At 33.7% G+C, this 21,692-nt stretch overlaps 3 protein-coding genes and 1 long non-coding RNA gene across 5 annotated transcripts; 1 reads left to right on the plus strand and 3 right to left on the minus strand.

Annotated features, from left to right (window-relative positions):
• Positions 1 to 1,919: 1,919 nt before the first annotated feature.
• On the plus strand, positions 1,920 to 4,951 carry LOC107789169 (uncharacterized). Its single transcript, XR_012703074.1, has 3 exons — positions 1,920 to 2,065; positions 2,137 to 2,232; positions 4,818 to 4,951. It is a non-coding gene; the product is annotated as an uncharacterized LOC107789169 (long non-coding RNA).
• LOC107789168 (replication factor C subunit 3-like) lies at positions 2,245 to 7,935 on the minus strand. 2 transcript variants are annotated; one of them, XM_016610947.2, is made up of 12 exons: positions 7,254 to 7,935; positions 6,585 to 7,157; positions 6,372 to 6,485; positions 5,948 to 5,980; positions 5,076 to 5,247; positions 4,804 to 4,982; positions 4,492 to 4,628; positions 4,271 to 4,366; positions 3,794 to 3,863; positions 3,620 to 3,697; positions 3,437 to 3,518; positions 2,245 to 2,612 (listed from the first exon to the last, which is right to left on the minus strand). In XM_016610947.2, exons 1-12 carry the CDS (start codon positions 7,665 to 7,667, stop codon positions 2,515 to 2,517), a joined length of 2,046 nt encoding a protein of 681 aa, XP_016466433.2. In that variant the 5' UTR covers positions 7,668 to 7,935; the 3' UTR covers positions 2,245 to 2,514. The 2 variants fall into 2 exon arrangements, with proteins under 2 accessions (XP_016466433.2, XP_075094951.1); XM_075238850.1 differs by lacking the exon at positions 3,620 to 3,697.
• Positions 7,936 to 11,503: 3,568 nt separating this feature from the next.
• Positions 11,504 to 14,240, minus strand: LOC107789166 (transcription factor bHLH91-like). Its single transcript, XM_016610944.2, has 3 exons — positions 13,323 to 14,240; positions 12,224 to 12,610; positions 11,504 to 11,718 (listed from the first exon to the last, which is right to left on the minus strand). The coding sequence occupies exons 1-3, from the start codon at positions 14,130 to 14,132 to the stop codon at positions 11,617 to 11,619; spliced, it is 1,299 nt and encodes a 432-aa protein (XP_016466430.1). The 5' UTR covers positions 14,133 to 14,240; the 3' UTR covers positions 11,504 to 11,616.
• Positions 14,241 to 15,610: 1,370 nt separating this feature from the next.
• LOC107789167 (transcription factor bHLH91-like) lies at positions 15,611 to 18,670 on the minus strand. Its single transcript, XM_016610946.2, has 5 exons — positions 18,466 to 18,670; positions 17,397 to 18,377; positions 16,875 to 17,291; positions 16,519 to 16,641; positions 15,611 to 15,920 (listed from the first exon to the last, which is right to left on the minus strand). Exons 2-4 carry the CDS (start codon positions 18,306 to 18,308, stop codon positions 16,540 to 16,542), a joined length of 1,431 nt encoding a protein of 476 aa, XP_016466432.1. The 5' UTR covers positions 18,309 to 18,377; positions 18,466 to 18,670; the 3' UTR covers positions 15,611 to 15,920; positions 16,519 to 16,539.
• Between the last annotated feature and the right edge of the window lie 3,022 nt (positions 18,671 to 21,692).

A 21,692-nucleotide genomic window follows, 5' to 3' on the forward strand; every position in this document is an offset into this window, starting at 1 on the left:
GCGTGAAAGGGTAAGTGTAAACACTTAAGAAACCCTCTACATAGGTGGTGATTGATTCTTCAGGGGTATGAACCATTACGAGTTTGCCTACCCAGTTGCAGTCCTCTTTAACTTTATCGAGGATGCTGTATGTAATCGTATATATGTACCTCGAGACTGGTTCACATCGATCTGGTACCATGGGCGTATTCTCAACCTTGAAGTCGTCCACAATCGGTCACCCAACAGGATGTATGATTTCAGAGGGGATTCCTCAGTAGCAGTAAGAGAAACATTTTCAGAAGTTTTTGAAGAAGAGAGTGCTTTTCTTTTAGGAACAGACTTTGAAGTCTTTGCCATTTTTTTAAAATAAAAAACGAATGAAAGAAATTGTTGGTAAGGGAAGCTTTAAGGTTAAGAGTTAGAAAACCAGAAAATGAAGAAGGTGAAATTTTCTTAGTTAACAAGAAGAATTTAAGTGTAAAAAGTTCTAATAAATGGATTGGAGGGTATTTATAGGTTTCTCAAGTGGCGGTTCATCTCCCAAAGTAGCCGGCCGTCAACTGACACACATTTAATGCCTCGACGACTGGACTAACAAGATGTTTCCACTATTCTTATCACCTACGTCATGTATCCATCGTCATGATTTATCGAAGTGAAGACCGAGGGGTCATATTATTTTTCATCCTTTACTCTCTGAAAAATGAGGGGACTATCTGTATACGGGTAGAACCGAGATCGATGCTTGATCGAGCATCTGGAACAATAACCAGGCTCGACACATCTGTAAGAGATCGAAGATACAAATGAAACTGAGCTCGATATCAAAGTTCGAAGTTCGACAATACCATCAGATTTGCCCTCAAGTTTACCGAAGGCACGACCAATCCTGCTTCTAACGGCCTCGAAGAAAAGCTTTGCCAACTCATCGGATAAGGATCCGATATTCTCGCCATTAACCAATCATTATGGCATAAATTACGGAATTAAGTCAAAAGGGGAGCTAACGGTCTACATAATTTGATATAAAATAATGTCTTAAAAGCCTAATCTCCCTAAATATATATAGGGGACTGAGTAATATAGAGGGACACATTGTAACATACTCCAGAGAGCAAGATACTATTTTTTCCAGCTTTGTTCATATCATTTCTGGCTTCAATAACGTCACATCTAAATTCGAAAGAAGTTAACCTTGCGAGGCTTAAGTTGTTCAACCTGCATGGTTTGCATTTATTTTTCTACTTATTCTTCCATTTTTAATCTGATTTCTCACTTTGTATCAAATTAGATCACATATCCTTAAAACCGCGTATAAATTTAATTATTACCCGATTTTGGGGGCAAACATACATATATATTAATAGAATTAAATATAGTTTTAGGTCAAATAAGTTTCTAAAATTAGTTTATTTTCAAAAGTGCTTTTAAAAAAAGTACTTTTGGTGAGAAACAATTTGTGTTTGACTAATTAGTTTGAAAAATACTTTTGAGTAGTAATTAATATATGGTCAATCTTTTAAAAAGTGCTTATAGGTGTATTTTTCTTAAAAATATTTTTCAAAAAAATACTTTTGGGAAGAAGCTATTTTTTTATGCATCTCAAAAACTGATTTTGCTTCTACTCAAAAATATATTTTTCCTTCTAAAAGTTTGGCCAAACAACTTAAGGAAAAAAAAACACTTTTGGAAAGAAAAAAAAAATACTTTTGGAAAGAATAAAAAATACTTCTGAAAAGTTTGGCCAGATATGCTATTAGATCATTGCTCTTACCTAGCTCAAATTGTAAGTGCACATTATGAGGGAGAAAAAAAACTGAAATAGTCCCTTAAACATAGGATTAAGTTCAATTTAGTCCCTTATACATCTCTCTACACATTATTAGTCCTTAAGTTTGAGAAAGTAGGTAGGATTCTTTATATTAGTCCAAGATATACACTAACCCTTTACTTAACGGCGAAGGCCACTTTTTTTTTCCCTTTTCAATCAAGAGAAAGCCACTCAATAACCAAAAAATGTTATTCCAAACAGATAAAATGCGTCAATCTACAGTTAACCGTGTGTTGCAGTAGAGCAGAAAAGGTACGTGTGGGTATAATTTAATAGCTAACAAACTGTGATAGCTAACAAGGCATTGAGTGAAATATGTACAGGGCATTGAGTGAAGGAGGAGATGATATTACATACACAAACTGTGATTTCTTGCAACGAGGGAATAAGCTTCTGCCATGCAAAAAATAGCTAACAAGGTGACATTCTTTTTCTGTAATAAGAAAATAGTGTCAAATAATATAGAATGGATGGAGAATAACTCATACAACTACCCTTCCAGAACAATGAAAACATACACTTATTGAGCGCCTTTTTTATTTATCTTACGTAATTTTATACCTTAAGAACATAAAATGTCTGCTTCGGACTTCAGTGTGATTGCCACTTTATTTTACAACTGAAATACCGAGTTATTAACCAAGTTTGTAATAGAAAGTGATTGGGAAATTCTTTATCACTCAAATGGAATTGTTTCCAAACTAATTATTCCCCTTGGAGGGATAGGCTTGTGAGGGGTTGTGATTTCCTTTCTTCAGAACTGAAGTCTTATACCAGCTCATGAATTTAGCTATGAACTCTGCAGTGAAAAAGAGGGAAAAAGAAAGTAAAAAAAAGAGTCAAATCTTTTAGCAACATTGATACTCAACTCTTTTTCCATTTGGACTTTTGTGGCGTAAATCAGATGTTATATGAACTTGATTTCTGAATTACCACTGCATTGCCATATATATGGCCTCAGGTGAAAAGTATAGCATATAAAGATAAAAGGGAATCAAAGTGTCAAGAAAGTATAACCATAGGTGAATATATATATGTGATCCTCTAATTTTATGTGTGTCCTAGTAAATGCTTTCAATTCGACAACTCCATATTAAGTTGTTGGACTATCTTAGTTTTTGAACTTATGAGCACTAAATCATGTGATGGAACTTTGGAAAATTGTGATAGAGCATAGATTTAGGTACATTACGATGGTAAGAAGAGGCAATTTGGATTCATATTAGGTAGTTCTACAACAAACGACTATATTTTTGCTAAAATTGATTGAAATTATAGGGAAATGAAGAAGGATCTCCACATGATATGCATTGGCATCAAAATAGAGTACTAAGAATGTCTATTGGTGGGTGCTTGAGAAGAAATTAATTGGTATAAGATATAGTAAGATTAGACGAGATTGTGGTTCCTAAATACAAATACTTAAGATATCTAAGACTCAATCTTCCAGGAAGATAGATAAAGAATTAACACATATGATTAAAATATGGTGACTGTAATAGAGGAGTATTATAGGAGCGACAAATGCTTTAATGAAAGATTTGGTGCCTGATTAAGAGAATTGTCTTTTTTATTCTTTAAGGAAAGATGATGAATACAGTTTCCATCAAATGCTTGTCTTACCTTCAACCTTCATAAATTGGAGAACAATCTTTTTCACTGCATCATTATCACTTTTTCCTTGTTCCAGATCCTTTGAATTTATCTGAATGAGAAAAAAAGAGAGAGAAGTTTAGTTATTTGCTTCTGTATTAATGTATTGGTGAACATAGAATGACTATATAATAGTGAATTAAAATTCATTACATTGTACTTCATTTTCAGATTGTCAATTTCCTTGTGGAATTGGTCATCCAAATTACTCTTTAGTTCTTCTACCAAAGTCTAACATATAACGAAATGAAGAAAAAAAAGGATTAAGAGTTAGTGAAAAGTTCAGTTATTTTCCAGCAATAGTTATAAGGACTAAGAACCTCTTACATTAAAGATGAACTCAGCAGACACGTTGTGCTCTATCAAATTTTGCAGCTTCCCACGGATATCATATAGCCTGAGAGAGAAATGAACTCTTGATGTTAGTATTATGAGTGCCAGGAACTCTTAATTGGGATGTCGAAGAGCCTTAGTGTGAAGTGAACAATGTCCTCATAGTCATAGAAATGTCTTTGTAATGTACTCCGTCCATTTCATATTATATGACAGTGTTTGGCCGGAAAAAAGAATGATTTTGGCACATACCAAAAGCACCCTTAGAAGTTAGAACTTCTGGTTTTAAGCATGTTATGACATTTCTATGGCTATAAAAGCATGTTGTTAAGGGTGACATGGAAAGTTTAGAGTAAAAGAGTTCCCAAATATAGAAAGGCGTTATCCTTTTTTAAACAAACTAAAAAGGAAAGAATGTCACATAAATGGAACTGAGAGAGTAACTTTACAATGATGTGAAATTATACTCACTGCTTCGGGCTTTGCTCCTCAATTATGTTTTTAGCAATCTTTGCAATGTCATCTTCCCACCCTGTCTTGATTTCTTGATTCTCAGTCAAGCAAGTGCTGATAATTATACATTCTGCTATAGTTAGTGAGTGGACAATACAAAAGAATAAGCTATTTGTAAATAGTCAATCTTGATAGAGGATTGTGTACGTAATTCATTCTCTATAAAAGCTGAACATTACTTGAAGTGCCAAGTAGCTTCAAAAGAGCGAATTGCTTGACGTAGGTTACTTTTGGAGTTACTAGCAATCTGTGCTGCCAGTTTATGTGGTAGTTCTATTTCTTCCTTTTTTGCTATGAATTCCAAGACGTCTACAATCTGCCAACAAGAAAATCTTTTCCAAGTTAGTTAAAGAAAAAGAGAGTTGTGCATATTATATTTGAGTTTAAGTAACTTGCTATAACATGTTAGATTATAGTAATAGTGTAAAAATCTTTACGTTCTCAATATATATTGATTAAATCCAATACGTATTGGTACCATGCATGCGCACCTCGTCATCTGAAGGTTTTTGGAGATGAACAACCTTACAAATAGACTTAATTGGCTGGAGCTTGGTGATATCACTGCAGCAAAAGAAGACCTTATAACAACCTGTATATCTTTCTAACATCCATTTGGTATATAGCAAAACATCTGTTGATAGCTTGTCAGCTTCACCAAGAATGATAGCTGTGTACATTACAAATGAAGTAAGTGATAGATCATTTCTATGGCATTCTTTGTCCGCTTTTGGGTAATACAAATTGCAAAAGCTTGTAATACCTTTACAGTCATCATGATGGCAAGGTGCTGATCTGATGGATGCTTTGTGCTTTCTCTCATTGATTAGTTCTACGATGACATGTTTCTCGTAGCCTTTAGTTTCAGAGAGATTGATCTCAACATGTTTCTTTGATTCCTTCACATTTACTTGGATGCTCGGCACTGCTTCTCCCTGAAATGCATTGCATTTTGAGAAGGTCCTTTCACTGTTCTACTTGATTTATTTTGATTTAAACTTCTATGTTTTGACATGTAAAAAATAAGATTTTAACTTCCGTGCATTGATAATAATGTCTAATTTTCCATAACCAGTCTAAATGTTACACTGTTATAAGTTAAAACCATTTAAATTTATAAGCTGGAGATGTGCTTTTTATAAATACATGAAGTGATATTTGTAGCTTTTACAGTCATATTCTAGACCGAAAGATAGTCTGTCATTGGATGTTGTAGTTGAATGCTTAAAATTATTTCTACAATATTAGTTTTCATATTGACATACTTTCAGGGGATACAAATGAATACTTGCCGTCTGATGCCTTGTGCACATTTGTCCCGTGTTGTGATCATGAACGAGTAGAATGTTTCATGAAATGTATAGACTTTTATGTCTTTAGAAGACTTGAAAATTACTCCATTTATTTCAATTTGCTGCTAATTTTCGTTAGTGAGGCTCGGTCTGTTATCCTTGGAAAACAGAGATCCTTTTAGTAATAAAAGATGTCACTTATATTATGGCAGTATACTGGTAAAACTTTTTTCATATGTTCAAATGCCACCAATAATAGAACATCTAATGGGCTCTATATATGAAACACATTTTCAGATCTTTGTATGCATAATCTATGAACACAATACAAGGGTCTTCATACCTTTAAGTAGAACACCTTGCACTTTTCTCTTGCCTGTAAAAGCAAAGAAACTATCATCAGTCGATGATTTGATAAGTGCTGATCTAGAACATGATATCGGCGTTTCTTGGATTTAACATACATACACTGGCATTGTTAAATTGATTTATACCATCAGCGTAAACATGTTGTAGCAGGTAGCCAACCTTTTTTTTTTTTTTTTTTTGGGTTACTAATCTTACTTTCCATGCATAGTTATTTGTAGTTACTTTTAAGGTGACTTATTGCTTGAAAAGTTTGTTTGCACTTATAGTATATAGAAGTTAAACTCGTGATATTTACAACTCACGTCTAGCTTTTTAATTACTAAAGTGGCAAATTAACATATTTTCTGGATTAAACCTTTTGATACTTTTGTAGCTTTAAAGAGAATCAATAAATGTACCTGTATTTTATCATGTCCAAAAACTTCGCGAAGCAAAGCAAATATCATGGTTCTTTTCCCTACTCCTGGCTGTCCTGCAAATATATAATGACGATTACTGCCATCTGTTTCTGCCTGCAAATTTTAGAATTCAAAAGAAGTGTCTTTTCTTAGTATTTTAGCTATGAATAAGGAAAATTTTGAAAAAAGATTGTTCAAGATTATTTCTCATACCAGAGCCTTCAGTTCAAGTGCAGTATTTCTATTGCATAGAAAATCTTTAAGAGCATTAGGCCTATACTTATCAGCCCATTTAAATCTTTTGTCTTTCTGTTCTGGACTTGTAATATCCTGCTCCTTTGTAGTATCTTTTTCATCCTCTGTAGTTTGAGTTGGTGAAGCTGGTAATGGTACTGCTTCAATTTCTTCATCTTGCAATGATGTTTGCAATATTAATGGAGTTGGCGGTGGAGATGGTATTGACAATTTTGGTGGTGATGTTATTGGTGGTGCAGGGGCTGGTGGTAGTACTACTATATTTGTTTGCATTTCTGATGCTCTCTCCCTCAAAGGCTTCCCCTTATCTGATTTTGAAAGTCTCTGTCTGCTTTTTCTTGAACATTTTCTAACTCCTTTCCGATCTATACCAAGTTCTTCTCCGATTGTCGTTCTGATTACTCCTTTATCTTTTGTCTCTGATGAAGATGAATCTTGGATGTTCTTGTTCCCAATAGAAGTATTCAAGGAGAAGGATGTTCTTTCTTCTTTGCCTTTGCGTACAAAGTAAGATGCACTCCATTCTTGTACCTGTTGAGACATAATATAATTAAGTAATTAAAAATATATATGCTCTCTTAAACAGTTTAAGCTTTTAGACTAAATGGTCACGCGCTTCAACATTACCTTGCTAGCTAAATTGGATTTAGAACTTGAACTTGTAGAAGAAGCTGATATGCTATCTTTTCCAGGACTACTACTAAACTCTGCTAATAACTTCTGTCGATTAATCACTTTGGACGAATCAGTAAGTCCTTTATAATATGGACTTCTTGCTGAGTATCTCTTTTCTTCTTGAATTGCATTTCTTTTATTGAATTCCGCGAGATTACCAGCTGTTAAATTTGAGTTCTTTGAAGATGAGCCACCCTTTCTTGATATAAGCTCATTTGCATTTTTAGGCCATGTTGGTTTTAATGAGTCAGCTGATTTGGAGGATCTGACTGAAGGAGGTATTGTAAATGAGTTTGTAGGACAATTTTGAGTTTCTGATATGTTGCAGGGAACAGATTTTGAACGTGGGATTGATAGACTCGGCATTGAAGAGCTGAGATTGGAAGTTGCTGGGTTTTTTCTTGTGTAGAAAAGAGGATTAATAAGTAAGTTAACTCAATTATGATATTAATGTGAATGGAAAAAAGATACTTTCAACAGTAGGTCCATGGGCGATCATCTAGAGAACATTATAAGGGATGTTACGTTATTAACAATGTTTATTTTTCTTTCTTGAACTTAAGTCAAACCTCTTTGCATGGCTGTACTATTAGTGTAGAGAGTATAGCAGGCAAAAGTCCATGCAAAAGCAGCTCACCAGTTAAAAGGTTAATCTATCTCTAGTCTTTTAACTTTTGTTGTTTTTGGTTCCAACTCTAGGGATGTTTGTGCTTTATATCACTATCTCCTATTATCCTTAATGAGTTTAACTTTTATATACCGATAGTATAAGAGAATTTCTACCTAAAAGATTAATTATTTGCAATCATCCATAATAAGTGCAATTGCTGACTTGACAAATACACAATATCATTGCTCAAGGAGGAGGTAGAGTATTGTACACGGGTTCACATGAATTCAATAGCTTTATCTTATTTTTGTATTAAAAAATTCATTAAATATGTATAGATATTTAATTGCGAACTTAGTAACGGGTTCTGTCAATTCTTATAGTTGAAGTTTACCCATAACGATCTTATGTGTGACCTGATTCTGTACCGCTCCTCCCCCATCTTTGGCACAAAAAATGAGCTACAAAGCAAGAACAAACACCACAGAGAGAAGTAGTAATTATATATATTAAAGGAAAAACCAATAGGTGCCTTTAATATATATTGTGATTTGTGTGAGATCGTATGAGCTCGTCTTAGCAACTAAAGTTGAAACCTTATCATCAAAATGTCCTTACTGTAGTAATTTTGCACTAATTCTTACGTAGTTTCCTTCATGGTGGGTAAACAATATATACTTTGTATCAATTTAAATTAAAGAAAACATATGGAAAAGAAAGATAATTAAGTAGACGTCACTTTTCCTCTTAATGGATTTTATGATGTAGACATCCCCCATATAAACAAAATTTAAACCTTTTTCACATTTAAAAAAAAAAAAGAAAAAAAGAAGAGGTTTTCTACATAAAGAACTTTTTTAATAATTACAAACAACTTTGTCAACTTGGTTGTCAATGCAGTAGCTGTCACAAAGTTGATCAATTCTAACATATCACGACTCCAAATAATATTATTAAATAATATTGATTCCAAAACGTTCAATATATAGAGAATATCAGCCTGCTTTCTAGAACTTAATTGGGTAAAAAATGTTATAAATATAGGCCTTAAATATTGTTTATCTCGAAGGTTACGTGTGGTGGGACTTCGGGATATCCACAAGAATCTTTTTAAAAAAAACTTATAACAAAGCTTGAATTCCCATATTTTATTCTTCTTTTTTTCTGTAGTTTATGCAAGATTTTTTTTTTTTTAATAAATAATTTATGACATTTTCCAAATGTTGTACATGTCTTTTTCAAGGTATGTGAAAATAGTTGCCTCAGCGAATCACTTCCCTTTCAGATGAGATCATCTCTGATTTATTCCCCAGCTTAGCAGTTATCCTCGTAGACGAAACTTGTAAAATATGAAAAGTTATACGGGAAAGAATTAATGTTTGCATCAAACTAAACAACTAATGAATGCGTTTTATTTATGCGAAGGTGTTAGCAATGGAATTGAAGAAATAAAGAAAGGATTAGAGGAGTTTGTAATCTTAAATATTTTGAAGTTTATGCGGTTATATTATCATATCATTGTAAAATGAAAAGCTTAAAAGCTTTTTTCTTGTTTTGCTAATAAAAGCTTAAAAAGTTAGTTAACTACATATAGAGCATTCTCTTTTTTCTTTTCTTTTTTTGGGAATAGAGTGTCATATAACAAAGAACCGAAGTAAATCATAAGAGTTACTGTACAAGTTAAGGTGAAAATACTTTGCTAGTAAATTGTGTTCAAAATCAGAAAATGGAGAAACAATAATAAAACATAATGCAATAAACAGAAATAGAAAATAATTTCGAGCCCACAAGTTGCTTCTGTATCATTAAGGAATTTAATACCCTCACGCTTGCTCAAGGTTTTGAATTAATTTCTGTCAGGATAGAACGGAATAACTACTTTGTGTAGTGGTACTATAAATTACAGAACATCAGCGAACTCAAATGGCGGAGCAAATCACACTTAGATCCTTACTTTTCCCCTTGAAAAATAATGCAAAAATGTAGAAGAGGGAGGAGAGTGTTTGCAGATTTCGGTGTCTAAAAAATGAGGCTAATCCTATGTATTTATAGCCAACGAAGTTGAGTTTCAACAGGTGCAAAGATGTCTGCCATTTGACAAGGTGTCTATTCGGCAAAAAATATTTAAATTTCTATTAAATTCAAAGTTGAAGTCGTAGCTGAGTGACGACAACGGTGAGATGCTTGCTCTCTTCTCAACTCTTGAAGAACTAGAAGAAGTGCTTCAATATATAAACACAAGAATTTTTCTCTTCCTATCCAATGAGGGACAAAGTTTCTTTGTAAAAGGAACCAATTCAAAATTTTGTTTCCTTTCATATCTTTTCCCTCCATTTTCCACTCACACATGAACTCAAAAAACTCAACAAATAAGGATCTCTTTATTTCTTCATTGCGGCTTCTCGCATCATTTTCTTGAAAAGACATTATATCATGGTGGAAGAGTATAAAATGAGTAATGTTTACCATTTCATTATTCACACAAAAACCTTCGCTGACACATTGAAAGGAATAGTTTCACACAAATGAAGACTTTCTGAATACATTTATAAGCAAATCATACATGTTTGGTGCAAATACAAGATGCCCGTAAGTTAATGTATATTGTGCTAGCACAATAAACTATTAACTTATTTTACATTTGACAAAAATTTTAAGGAAATAATTCAGTAACATCATTTCTATACAAGATTTTGTTAAAGAATGTTGTACATCGACATCCGACTAAACGGAGATTAGTCCGTTTTCATGGAAGATTTATCTCTCGTTTCTTTCTCAATTTTACTTTTATTGATTGATTTATTTATTTAATGTTACACCAAAAATAAGTAACCGTGGGAAGTGGAGAATCATGGTCAACGGCTGAATTCGCGTTGACCAAAAGAGATCCAAATGAGGCATATGATAAAAGTGAAGGGAGAGGAGGAAAATAGTATACAAGCTTCCTTTTTAAATTAATATAAATACATTTTTAACACATTAAAAGGATTTTGCTGAAGTCAGATAAGGAAATTCGGTGCTTTTGAATTGGTTTCTTTTTGGGCTACACAATTAGTAAATTAGGAAATGTGTTAGGTAAGGACTAAGGAGTATAGCACTGAGAATGGGGTGAAAAGGAAGAGAAAAATCATGGAAATGGAAATTAAAAAGGCTAGTGTTGCACTCTTTTTGATCTATTTATATATCAACAATGGTAGAATAAAACAATAGTGTTGAAAATTCATTATTAGAATTTATCCTGCTGAAAGTTTTCTGTTAGATCGACCCCTACTAATAGCTTTAACCCATAAGACAAAAGAATGAACTTAAACTAAAAATAGCCAGCGAATGTATATTATATGTATAATTTATGTATTAAATGTGTATAATTATGTATAATCTATGTATATGGCTAGAAAAAGTAAACAATTAATATGACCGGCTATTTTTGTAAAAATCCCTAAAATAAAATAAAATTTGTTCCGACTCAGTAATGCAATTAGATAGATTTTCAATGCAAAGAGATCATAACTAGCCATATAAATCTTTTCAATGTAAATTAATAATTACATTAATATGGATCACATAGTCGAACTAGTTTTCAAAACTCAGATATAGTGTTATATACCATTCTATGCCCACAAGAATGTATTACAAAGCAGAAATCATTGGATGGAATAGGAATAATTAAGGCTATATTTCAAGACAAAAAGAACTCCAACTTAATTAAAGATCGCAACTTGGTGCAATGGGTGCATGTTCCTTGTCTAAAATTTCAAAAACCTTGTTTGCTATTGCACTTGCATATACTGTTGAACCTTCACAAATCTGCATACATTGTCAAAAATACCCACAATTATGTTTCCAAAAGCCTCAAACTTCCTGAATATAATAGCTTAAAACACAATTTACCTAAATCTGAACAAGTTCAAATCTCTAACACCTTTTTTTTCAATACGTTATTTGGCATTTAAATATAGTCTTGAGAACACAATTTTTCCGAAAAACTATTCCAAGAATAGTACACTGATAGTCTAAATGTTATGTATACGGTCAATGTATATAAGTTAAAACTCATATTAAACATATGTTTTGCAATCACTTAGTTATCATTTGACGTGTGACGGAGCCAAAATTTTCACTAAGGGATGTCAAAATATAAAGAAGTAACACACGGAAAAGTCAAGGGGAATCAACATATATAATAATATATACATATAGTATAAAAATTATCGAACTACACATTGTAATTTTCAGGACGAACTTTGGATAAGCTGGCTCTGCCACTGCATTTGACATAACATATCATACAAAAGGAAGAAGAATTAAGTACCTTGGAGTTGAAGAGGTAGCTATAGTGATCACCAATTAATCCTCCAGAAACATGATGGATATCCAGCTGAAACTCATTAAAGGCTTTTGAAACAAAGAGAAGGCAATTCATTCTCTTCTGTTGTTGGACAAGTTTAACAGTCACTTCATCATCCATAATTCTAACATCAACTTCAGTATTCTTTGATTTCTTTTGAAGCCATGAACTCCTCATATTCACATGATTCTCAGCAGCTTCCATTACAGTATTGAAACCACATGAACCATCTTCTGTTCTTTGCCTTTTGACCCTCTCTTTCTTTTCTACTTCATTCTTTAGCTCATTTACTTTTGTTTTCAGCATATTGATGTACCCAATAGCATCCGCAATAATTGTTGCTCTATCATTCTTGTATTCACAAAAAATATGTCAATTTAACAAAACAAACCCTATTAAATCCCTAAACAAGTTATCCTTTTTCTTTAGTACAAAATTTTGTTATAACAACACAATTTATGCTCTATATGTCATTCTTGAATAGCCAAAATCATGTAGACTTACATAACAGCAAAGATTGATTGACAAGAGAAAACAACAACAACAACAAAACCCAGTGTAATCCCACAAGTGGGGTTTAGGAAGGGTAATGTGTACACAGACCATACATCTACCTTGTAAAGGTAGAGAGACTGTTTTCGATAGACCCTCGAAATAAAGCAACAAACAATATTAACAATAAGTTAATAGGGTAACGGAAGTGAATGACATAACATGTAATAATAAAGAACCAGAAATAAGAAAATAGAAGAATGGTACTAGTACTATTGGTAAGCCTAGGAGAAACTCTAGGAGAAACTCACGACTACTTGTCAAACCTTCAAACCTAATTCTCGACTTCCACGCGTCTTCGGTAAAAAAAAAAAAAAGAAATTTTACCAACAAAAAATAGCTGGTAAATAAGATAACAAATTAGGATTTGTTGTTAAAAGTCTCATTGGTATTTGCCTACAGATCTGTGTCCATCTTGTCATGAAACAAGGATATCAACAGCAAACAGAAAACTAAGGACCATTTTAGGTAGCAGAAAATGTACTGTGAATAACTATATATATATACACACCTTTGAGGGATTTGGGATCAAAGCTCTCAATGCTTGGAACTTGTCACTGAAATGAACTCTCCTTTGTTTCTCACTGGCATGATGCTTAATATCCTTACCTTCCCTCTTTTTAGCTGCAGAATTGATATCAAAACTCCCAGCATCACGGTACAATGCACCAGTTACCTCTTCCTCAGCAACCCCGTGACTAAAAAAAGAGCCAGTCCCTGAGCTTCCTAAGCCATAGGAGCCATGTGGGGAAAGCTGAAACAACTCTTTGAACAAACTAGGTTGTGCGGTACAAATATTCACAGGCATATTCTGTTGTGGGTCATAGAAAAGATTAGTTGAAGTTGAGGCTAATTCTGTTCTTGGAAAACCCACCCAATGGCCTAGTGATGTATTTGCTATGGGATTTGATGGATTATTAGTGATCAATGTTGAAATGGGGAAATTACTAATTTGGTGCCGCTCATGGCCGTGTTGATGGTCATAAGGATTAAAACCCATTTCTTCCCAATTTGCTTGACCATAAGATAACACTGTGTTATTGTTGTGCTCATGCCCAAATTCCTGAATCAAGTTATTTTCAGTTTGGATAATATTGCTATTTAGAGTAGAATGAAACTTTCCCATTTCAAGATTCAGCTGCTGCTGCTGTAGTTCCAATCCCAAGGAAAAGTTAGTACCACAAGTTGTTGAATGATTTTGAAGCAAACCCTTTTCTTCTGTCCCTTCATCTTGCTCATGAGAAGTAGGATCAAAAGCTAAACTTTCTGCATACATTCTTCTGAAATGTTCACTACACTTAGAAACAGTGCAAGATAGCATAAAATTTAAGTTGGAGTAGAAAATTAATCAACAATGGAGCAGTTGTTTTGGGGGAAGAAAAGTTCAAAAGAGATGAAAGAAATACGTCTACAGGAAAGCAAATGAGCAAAGTAGTGATAGGCCTTATAAGGGAAAGAAAGGAAACCACCATAGTACTATTTATTGGCCTTTTCAGTTCTTCTGTTAGGGACAGCTGGGGTTAGTTTGTTACTAAGATTCCAAATATTATAGTGGGGACCACTGATGATATATCTCCGTACTCTTGTTTTGCAACTAACCATTAAAATTCCAAAGAAAATAGTAACCATTTATTTTCTGTGTGCAATAAGAAGAGTACATATTTTTGATCTTTTAGTAAGTACAGTTGGTCCTGATCTTCTCCTTAAATGGTCCTGGTTACGTTGATAATTACATAAAAAAATTCTTTTTTTTTTTGGGGTGGTGAACAGATAAATATCTTGTTGAGTATTCTCTCTGATTCTAAGTTTTATTCTCATATTTGATACATGTCCAAATGGTGATCATATCAAAATACTGAAATGTTTAATTTCCTGGTGCAAAGAAAAGTTACTATGCTTATTATGATGTTGAAAATTATTGCACTAATGAGATAGTTTTACTTGTTTAGATTATATTATAAAGTCATTATTACAACCTTCACAGAAGTTGGGTTTGTCTCTAACCACATATACTCCAAAGTCTCCAAATACACACATTTTTTTATGTATATAAGAAAACATTATAATTACATTAGAGGATCAAGGTCATGGAAGAGCAAAAGGGAGATAGTAAGAATTGAAAAATATATCAAATAAGTAGAACTTGCCAAGCCGGTTGTTTTATTAGTTAAAAGTAGATTTCTATATACAAGCCTAATAATATACAAAAATATTAGGATCAGCTTTTTAGCTTATATATAAATATTTAGTTTATGTTGGATTTTGACCAGTTCAAATTAAACATGGTTCAAGCCTTGTATTTTAGTGATAAATGGAAAACCCTAATAATATACTAACATGTAGACAAGTAAATAAGAACTGCATATGGTTATTTTTCCCAGAACTGTAAACTGCATAATATAGACAAACAGATCTTCTGCAGCTTTTGTAATAGTAGAAGTTTTGCAGGGAAGCTGCACCCCTTCTTGTACCCTTGTCTTTCTCAGTGTGGTAAAGGTCTTGATTACACTTCGACTCACTATTTTTGTTTTCTGAACCACATCTTCCATTATCAATATGATAAACATAGAGCATTATTATTTGATGGTGGAGATCAGATACGTTTATTTTATTTTATTTTATTTTTATTTAAGATTGTTGAGTGTGGGGACATGGCATTGTTGTGTTCTTGCTCCTTATTTCATCAAAATTTGAACGAACAAAGTTTAACTTTTATACAGTATAAAAGAACTTTTTATGTACAAAAAAGTAGGAACATTAAAATATATGTTTAATACAAGAAGAAATTGCATGTGCAAATTAGTTAACAGAAATCCATGGAGATATGATATTGTACGTGTAGGAGTTTGAATTTTTGTATTACAGTTTACACTAAGTAAAGAAATCCTAAGGAATAATTATGTTGCCAAAGCATATATATGCCTTATTAGAAAATAAGAAGTGTCAAACTTTGAGTTAGACAGTAATATATCCTGATCAGTTCATTCCATGGATTCAACAAAGTTATTCCTCCTAAAGAACACTAACACTATCATCCACTGGCCGATTGGTGCGCCAATTTGTGTAACCTGGATCGCTATCGTTGATGTCTCTAAGTCCCTCTAGAAATCTGCAATAGACACACCCAAGAAATATGAGGCCACAGTTCAGAAATCAAAGGTGAAAAATTCAAGATAGAATATGCATCAAAGAAGAAAATATGAAGAAATTAAGAAGAATTAAGAGATAAAACAAGGTATACCATTTCTTTGTACAACTTTAGTATCATCAATTGAGGAAAATAAGACGTTTTTTCGCAAAACTGGAAAAAAAGAAAGGAAATAAAAAGAACTAGAGTGCATATACTTCCAAGTTCCAACTGCTTGTCTGCATGTACTTCAGCAAACATGCCCAAATTTAGAAACTTAAAGCTCTTAATTAAATCTTCACTTGACTCATTCTTTGAATTGTCTTTGTCATTCTTCATTATATCATGGCCCCACTTATGTAAATTCTTGAAACTGGAAGAAAGACATTGAGACATCCATAATTTTCTCTTTTGATGCTCAATTATTGTTCATCTATACCAAGTAGTAGCAACTTTATATATTCATTTTACTTTATTTTCCTCTTAAATCTTCATAAAATCAGCCCACAAGTAGTGGTGTTTCTAGTTAAGAAAAGAAACAATAGCTTCTTCAGATCAGACAGGAAAGAAGAAGTGTTACCATATGAAAGAGCTGAACTAATTAATAGCTATTAGTTGGTGCAATTGCTGCATACTGTATGTCCACAACCTCAATGAGCTTCTTGGCTATTGCACTTGCATACACTGTAGATCCTTCACAAATCTGCATGTTTAGACAAAAGCAATAAGAAGATATTGAATATAAGGAGCTGCCCGGTGCACTAAGGTCCCACTATGCGCGAGGTCCGGGGAAGGACCGACCACAAGGATCTATTGTACGTAATTTTACCCTACATTTCTGCAAGAAGTTGTTTTTAAGGCAATATAATATTAGAAATTCAAAGTGTGGATAACTTGAGATATCAAATCAAACCACATATGTAAATTAAAAACAACCTTGGAGTTGAACAAAAAGCTGTAGTAATCACCAATAAGTCCCCCAGCAACATGGTGAAGATCCAGTTGAAGGTCATCAAGAACCTTAGATGCAAAAAGAAGGCAATTGATTCTCTTTTGCTGAACAACTTTGACAGTAACTTCATCGTCTACAACGCGAACATCAACTTCAGTATTCTTGGACCTCCTCTGCAGCCATGAACTCCTTAATGAATTTCCATTGTAAGATTGGTCAACTTCATCCATTTGCTTTGCATCAGTACCATCCATTGAATTACCACCTTCTTTTGTCTTTTGCCTCTTAATCCTGTCTCTGTTGCATCTCTTCTTCTCCACCATAACTTCTAAATCATGCACTTCCCTTTTTAGCTCATTGATGTACTCAATAGCGTCCTTCACAATTGATGCTCTATCATTCTTGTTTTTACAATTTCAAACAAAATAAAAGGGGTATCAATAGGCCATCATATTAAATATAAAGATGTGCAATTTCAAAGTAGAAAATTAAGAGTGAGCTTATACCTTGCTAGGATTTGGTACCATACTTCTCAAAGCTTTGTACTTGTCATTCAAATGCACCCTCCTCTGTCTCTCAGTAGCAAAATGTTTTGTATCTTTACCAATATCCCTATTTTTAGCAATACCATTCATATCAGCAGAAAACTCAAAAATCCCATTGTCAAAAGGCCTTTCTTCTCCATCTTGATACAAAGCACCACTTAACTGATCTCTCTCCTCCAACCCATTAAAGAAAGAACTAGTATTACTTCTTAAGTTTCCCAAGCCATAGTCATGTGGAAAAGAGTGGAATAATTCTCTCAGTAAAGGGGGTTGTGGGGGTAGATTTAATGGAAGTAAAGAATGGTCATAGACTGCACTTGTAGTTGATGCACCATCTGCTGCTGGAATATTAATGTCACCTAGTAAGCCTAGTGAAGTCAATAAATTTGAAGATTGAGTTGTATTAGTATTTGTGAAGGAAATTGATGATCTAGGCAAAGGAAACATGTTGAGAAGATCAGGGGTTGGAAGATTATATGGAGCTTCAGGCAGTGAATTGGGAAAATTTTGCTGTTGATGACCATTTTGTATGTCATGAGCAACATGTTGAAAGTTATTATTATCTTCTTGATTTTGGTATGGATGAAAGCTCATTTCACCCCAATTTGATTGATCACAAGAAATTCCTTGATTATTGTGTTCATGTACCAATTCTTGCATGCTGTTGTTGTTATGAGTAGTATTGTAACACTGTTCCATCTCAAGATTCAGTTGCTGCTGAAGTTGCATTTCCAGGGCTGCTGCAGCCACAAATGCAGCATTTTGTTGGGAGGAATTATTATATGTGTTTTCTTCTATCTCAAAAACATCTTCTGCTAGTCCTTCATGCTGCACACTGGCAGCAGGATCAAAACAATCACTTTCTACATACATTTTTTTTATTTTTTTGGATTCACCTCAATTATGATTTTCTTGGTTTCCTGTTGTACTTTTCCTCCAGACCTGAGAAAAAGTCATAAAAAGCAGTAAATAAAGATACCATTTTCAGGAAAACTTCACAGCTCTGAGAAAAAGATACTAGTAACTTTACCTAAACTTTTGGTACAATTAGGATCGGCTTGTACTAAAAGTTTGAGTCTTTTGAATCAAGAAAGTAGCTCAACAGTTCCATAATATTAACAACAAAAGATGAAACAGAACAAACAAAAAGGAAAAGAAGAATTTTGAGAAAAGACTACTGGAAAGGGTAGCAGAAAGAGAGAGAGAGATATGCTGTTGTGGGATTGGCAAATAAAAGGTTGGTTGGTTGGTTTTGGGTTAAAAACTGAATATACATATATAAAGCAGTAGTACTACTTCAGTTTAATTTTTTTTGACTCACACGACCGAAATGCGTGAAAAAAAAACTTAGTGACCAAAATACCATTTAATTAGAAGAAAATGGTGTTATATGTATTTTGATCACTAAATTTTTTTCCACGCATTTCGATCATTTGAGTCAAAAAAAAAACACATTTTTGTTCCGGAGCCTATAAAGCAGTAGTAGTACTTCAGTTTTCCTTATAGCAAAGGGAAGTTTGTTACTCAAAAACTCAAGGTCAGTGGGGACCACTCATAATCTCCTAAACGATTTGAGTACTCGCTTTGTTGCAGCTGCAGCTTTGATTTTCCCTGGCCAACATATATACCAGTTACCACCTCACCTCCACCTTTCTTTTTCTGTTTTCCCCTGTTGAGACCAAACGCACTCACGCAAGTATACGTGGTCGTCAAGTAATAGAGTAGTGAATAAAGTATCGTTCCCACGAAGACTTATGATTAACTTTTGACTAATTCAAACTCAAATAGCTTATCGATTCAAGCGATTTCTTATAAAATAGATAATTGTCTAATTTACTACCTAAAGACTATCAAGTAATGAAATACTAGAAATCAACACAACACTTAAATAGTTTTAAATAACAATCAATGGGAGATAATATTCCAGGGTCACTGGTTATCTAACAATCATGTTGCATTCTTAGCTTAAAATAACTAATTGATTTATCTGGATTGTTGGTTGATAGGGTTGATATTACTCATAAGAATCTGTCGAACCCTTACTCGCCTATTCAAGCTAACTTAATACCTATATGTCTATGGAATTAAGATTAACAAGCACGCATTTATAATTCATGTATTGCAACCGAGCAAGGCAATTAGGTATATGTCTATCCCAATTGCGAATTTGTTCCCCGATGCCCGGGTTTAAGACTTTGCTCTATTTAATTCTATATGCAATCTAGAGTTCCCACTTTCGAGTTCAACTCTAGATTCATAGATAGTATTTCACTGTTAGCTACTCAGCAAAATAATTAAAAACAGAATTAAATAAACAACCCAATATGATAAAATCAACTTTGTCAAATTAAACTTCAAACATCAACATTCATGTATACCCATGACCCTAGAACAATATGGTTCTTAGCCACTCATGTTCATGCAATCATAAAATAATTCACAAGAGTGCATAATAATCAATAAAAGAAGAAAAAATAAGAACTCAAGATGAATTCCGTGGTTCCCCAGCTTTTTCGTGGCTTGTTTTCTCTTCCCCGTATGTGAGATGCCCTAAAAGAGGCGTTTTTGGCTTATATATTGCGTACAAAAGTCGTGGGCCAAAGTTCTCCTATTCCTAATCCGACTTGGCTACAGGGATTGATGCTGGGGTGGATGTGTCGCATCCACCTCGTCCTCCACTTCTCAGCTTCGCATGCTATGGTGGATGCGTCGCATCCACCCTTTGTTCTTCCTTCTCAGCTTTGCCCAGGTGCGGATGCTATGGCGGATGCTATGGGCCGACTTCACTACTAAGGGTGCACGAAATTTGATTTTTTTTCTCTAGATTGGATGCGACACATCCAACCCTTCTTTCTCTACCTAGAGCACATTTTCTTCATATTTTTGCACTCCAAACACCCTAATTCATCACACACAACTCAATTAGTCATAAAACCAATAATTAAACCATGTTGGGCATTTTAAGGATCAAATAGCATCAAAAAACGGTTAAAATATTGGTAAAGTAATATCAACACATATCGAAATATGCCCAACATCACCACCCCACACTTAAACCTTTGTTCGTCCTCGAACAAACCATCACTATATTAGACGAAACAAAATTAAGCTCTTATCATTCAAAGCACACTACACTTATGACCATGGTTATTTGCTACAATTAGGCTCTAGAATATGCATCACATACACTTCCCTTTGCTTATGCCATTCTTCAAAAATATTCGAACAAAGACAACATGCTCACAACAATCCTAACCTCAAAAACCGACTCAATGTTACAATGCACTCATGGCTTGAACATCCAACATCATAGAGAAGTCTAATAACGTTACCTATCCCTCGTGAAACCATGTGCCCTCACAACAAGAACAAGAGAGCGAGTTCAATCCACACATTCGAATCTCATGATCAAATATATTTTAATGACTCACATATATCAAAGAAAATCGCTCACTCTCACAAAGAAGTCACATGCATGCAATTGGTACCATAGGCTTGCCCTTAATGTAAATCTCTACTAATGTAAGCTCGCTCGATCTAAAATCAATTAGGACTTTTTCATGGTTGTAATGTGGGCTAAGGGACGGGTAGGATATATTTTAGGAATAGTGACTCAACCTCCTAAGCACGTTAACACATCATCATATAACTTAAGCGCAAATTCTTCAACACCACTTCAATTTTACAAATAATATCACCCCAACAATATTTCCTGTTTCTTTAAGCACTACTTAAATTCATACCCACTAGCAAGAACAAGACAACAATTTATTCATCTATATTTTTCTTTTCTTTTTTTTTTCTTTTCTTTTTTTCTTTTTTTTCCCGCTAGTGTTGTAGTATTTTACAAAACAAGTGCACCTTTCTTCCTTTCATTAGTTCCATTCATAAGTCACCCCACACTTAGTCCCTTCTTACTTCTTTTAGCGCTCATCTAACAATTGAAGTGCTTTAAGAGGTAAAAGGATCAAAACAATGTCAATTAAGAATAAAAAGGGTATAGGCTTGTAATGTGGGTACCAAATAAAAGTCAATAGGCTCAAAATGGTTAACTAGGGATAGATTTTATTTGTGATAAGCAATAAGCTCAAAAAGATCAAAGAAAGCCTAAAATCATTTTTCAGACCGAGCATCACCTCAAATTTCGCTTCAACTCACATACCGGGCAAGTTCTAGACACAAGTACAATACATGGACTACACAAAAATCTCACCACACATGGCACATGTTTTACTAAGGACGATCACATTCCGACTC

Source organism: Nicotiana tabacum, chromosome 19 (genome assembly GCF_000715075.1).
Source record: "Nicotiana tabacum cultivar K326 chromosome 19, ASM71507v2, whole genome shotgun sequence".
Taxonomy (NCBI): domain Eukaryota; kingdom Viridiplantae; phylum Streptophyta; class Magnoliopsida; order Solanales; family Solanaceae; genus Nicotiana; species Nicotiana tabacum.

Bases quoted from the DNA above. Each gene is read 5' to 3' on its own strand.
- LOC107789167 (XM_016610946.2), bottom strand. From the start codon at position 18,308: ATGTATGTAGAAAGTGATTGTTTTGATCCTGCTGCCAGTGTGCAGCAT. The intron at 17,292-17,396 runs GTATAAGCTCAC...TGTAAAAACAAG, and splicing joins TGGTACCAAATCCTAGCAAG to AATGATAGAGCATCAATTGT. The intron at 16,642-16,874 runs GTTGTTTTTAAT...CTAAACATGCAG, and splicing joins GCTTTTTGTTCAACTCCAAG to ATTTGTGAAGGATCTACAGT.
- LOC107789166 (XM_016610944.2), bottom strand. From the start codon at position 14,132: ATGCTATCTTGCACTGTTTCTAAGTGTAGTGAACATTTCAGAAGAATG. The intron at 12,611-13,322 runs GTGTGTATATAT...TGTGAATACAAG, and splicing joins TGATCCCAAATCCCTCAAAG to AATGATAGAGCAACAATTAT. The intron at 11,719-12,223 runs GTACTTAATTCT...CAATGTATGCAG, and splicing joins GCTACCTCTTCAACTCCAAG to ATTTGTGAAGGTTCAACAGT.
- LOC107789168 (XM_016610947.2), bottom strand. From the start codon at position 7,667: ATGCCGAGTCTATCAATCCCACGTTCAAAATCTGTTCCCTGCAACATA. The intron at 6,486-6,584 runs GTATGAGAAATA...TAAAATTTGCAG, and splicing joins CACTTGAACTGAAGGCTCTG to GCAGAAACAGATGGCAGTAA. The intron at 5,248-5,947 runs GTATGAAGACCC...AATGCATTTCAG, and splicing joins GCAAGGTGTTCTACTTAAAG to GGAGAAGCAGTGCCGAGCAT.